This window comes from Alligator sinensis, unplaced genomic scaffold (assembly GCF_000455745.1).
Source record: "Alligator sinensis unplaced genomic scaffold, ASM45574v1 scaffold547_1, whole genome shotgun sequence".
NCBI classification, from domain to species: Eukaryota; Metazoa; Chordata; order Crocodylia; family Alligatoridae; genus Alligator; species Alligator sinensis.
The window spans coordinates 1,907,731-1,910,775 of NW_005842217.1; the positions used below are offsets into that span (position 1 = coordinate 1,907,731).

Here is a 3,045-nt window from a genome sequence, read left to right on the forward strand (position 1 = left end):
AGCCATGCTTTTGTAAATATGCACAGGGGGCAGACAGTGTGGAGCCCATGTTCCGGCACCTCAAGAACACCTACTCAGGGCTCCAGCTCATCATCGTTATCCTGCCAGGGAAAACGCCTGTGTACGGTAAGGGAGTATCTCAGGACGGACATCTTGGCTCAGGTGTTCTAGCAACGGTCTTTGCTGCTCAGTTGGTAAAGTCTAGAGGACTGTCCTCCTAGGCATCTGAAACCAAGTGCTTTGCCCTAAGTGATACTGCATGGGAAGGGGGTCAGGGCATTTATTTAATGGGGAGTTAACAAGATGGAGCGTAAATTTGAAGTACGGTGGCTTTGGCTAAGTTCTAATCTTGGCTTGTATTTCAGACATTTAATTACTTGTCTCTGGTGTATTAAAATTAACTTAATGCTTGCTTCTTAGCGGAGGTGAAACGTGTGGGAGATACACTGTTGGGAATGGCCACACAGTGCGTTCAAGTCAAGAATGTCATAAAAACATCTCCACAGACTCTCTCCAACCTGTGCCTAAAGATTAATGTTAAACTAGGAGGAATCAACAACATCCTTGTACCTCATCAACGGTAAGAATTTATTTTAGTGAGGGTTGCTTTAGGACTTGATTTTGGAGGGTTTTTAGTTTCCCATGTGTTCTCTGTGGGACCAGTGGTGCTTCCATTGGCAAAACATCCTGATTTGCCAGTGACTTCAGGTTTCTTCTTTTCAGGTATGGTAAGGGAGAGGTGAGGTATTGCATCATCCTCAGTAGGTGTCAAAATTAATTGAGTCTCTAAGCAGAAGCTGGTAAACGAAAGTCCCCCCGACCTGGGTGTTGGACCACTATGCTATACATGCAGTGAATGATAAGAGGGTGTTGCCTTTTGAATGGAAATATTGTGTCATTCTCCTATTTTATAAGTATTCTGTTTCTCTTGTAAGCCACCGTGAGCTTTTTTTGGATGGGCAGCGTATAAATCAAATAAATAAGTAAAAACGTCATCTCTGGTGGCTCTCCTAATAGAAACTTAGGATCCCACAGAACTAAGAACACATTGGTTCTGTGTGCTATTAGGGGTACAGCATATATCATAAGTATTTATCCTCTTCTATGTAACAGGAGAGAGTTCATCTTTCTGGGCAGGATGCTTTATTGTTCCAGTGCTTTATCCCAGTTAATTTTTTTTTTTAATTGCTTGAGTGTCTAGGTTTCTACTGCCTCTCTTGATCTTCAGTCTAGTACAGGGGTGGGCAATTATTTTGGGTGCAGGGCTGCTTACTGAGTTTTGGCAAGCCATCGAGGGCCGCATGACAGGCAGCCGGGGGCAGTATTAACTTTCTAAATTTTTTAGGGGTCCCGCAGGCCAGATAGGATGGCATGGCGGGCCGCATCTGGCCTGCAGGCCGCATTTTGCTCACCCTTGGTCTAGTATATCACTGATTTTCCTAATGAGAGCTCACTTGGACAGGTCGCTAGTATGACATATATATACTCTTGTGCTTCTTGGCACCGAGAAGAGGGCAACAGTATCTACCCTGGAGCCTGGACACACTCCCTTTCTGGCCCCAAGTGTTATGAGAGCAGATTTCTTTTGAAGGAGTGGAACTGTGAAGGGTTCAGAGGGTAATGTACTACCACAGAACAGTTTTTTTTTAATTAAAGCCTTGAATGTCTCTCGATACTTTTGGAAAAGCTCTGGGCCAGATTTAGGGAACCAAAGTTAATATGAAGTCTTATAGTTTAGTCTTAAGTGACTATAAGAATGGGTAGTGAGAGTTTTTAATGTACCACCTTGCTTTCATGAAGTGCCACCCAGAATAGTGTGTACACTGTAACTACATCTGATCCAGCGTTTGTAATATTTGTGCAGTGTTTGGCACAATGGACAACTTGTTCTTGAATGCCGTGAGGCATTACCATAGCTTCCATGATTAATAATAATGCCTTTTTAGGGGATGTACATTTAATATGAGGTGGTGGCTCTTAAGTAAACTTCTTAGCAGCCCAGTTGTAAGTAAACCGATGCATTTTGGAATGGTGATGGTATTGTTCAGAAGTTCTCTACAACTTGCCTGATACTGATTTCCTTGTTGAAAGTTAATCTTCTGGGTAGTTGGTAAAACTGTCTTCTCCCTCAGGATCCTGTTGTGAGTTCAGACAGAATCCGGGACTGAGCAATTTAGTAGGTGAATGGTTGGTGCAAGGTTGACTTGTCACTTTTTTTTAAAGACCTTCTGTGTTCCAACAACCAGTGATCTTCTTGGGAGCAGATGTCACTCATCCACCTGCTGGGGATGGAAAGAAGCCTTCCATTGCTGCTGTGAGTCCTGTTATAGTGGTTTAGTTTTGTTAATTTGTTATAAAAAGATCAGGCTAGAAAATACAGCTACACTTGAGTTCTGAAATTTTATAAGTTAACTCGCTGATTTTCATGGCATTTATTTCCACTGTGTCTTCCAGTTGTATGTATACATTTCCAGTTTAATTGTCAGAAATCTTATGGCTGCTTTACAGGAAAAGTAAGACTTGAGACTTCTGATTCATGCTTTTTAGCATTTTAAAATACTTGACCATAAGGTAAGGAGGGATGTTCACTGAATGAGTTGTCTTCAAGAAAATGTAACTGAATTATAAGTGCTTTAAATTCTCTACTAATATTCAGGCTGACAGATATCACCACTGTCTTTTAGAATTTTAAAAAGGGCTTAGAGAGGTGTTAACAGAGCAATCTTTAGTAATTTTCTTACTTCTGGCCAGGCAAAGTTGAGATGTTTTTAGAGTCAGATCTTAAGACAGTCATATGGTAATGTTGCCCTCCTGTTACAATGTCTGATATTTCACAGACTAGGTTTATTTGCTTCTTAGGAAGGCTACCCGTGCTTTCTAAAGAATGGTGTGTCTAAATTGAGCAAAAAATCGAGCCAATGATAACAATAATAACAATAATAGCCAATGATCCTTCCTGAAGAGGAACATTTAAAGTCCAATTTTGAGCCAAGAAAAAGTATCTTCTCAGCTTTACTAAGAAGGGAATAGAAGGGGAAGGGAAAG

At 41.1% G+C, this 3,045-nt stretch overlaps 1 protein-coding gene across 3 annotated transcripts in view; it reads left to right on the forward strand.

Annotated features, from left to right (window-relative positions):
* AGO3 (argonaute 3, RISC catalytic component) overlaps positions 1-3,045 on the forward strand; it is a 65,246-nt gene that overhangs the window by 54,517 nt on the left and 7,684 nt on the right. For all 3 annotated transcript variants that reach the window (XM_025208048.1, XM_014521501.2, XM_025208049.1), the window contains exons 12-14: positions 1-126; positions 421-580; positions 2,224-2,314. The exon at positions 1-126 is cut by the window's left edge and continues 77 nt beyond it. In XM_025208048.1, the coding sequence (XP_025063833.1) occupies positions 1-126; positions 421-580; positions 2,224-2,314 (377 nt within the window). The remainder of the gene's footprint in view (positions 127-420; positions 581-2,223; positions 2,315-3,045) is intronic.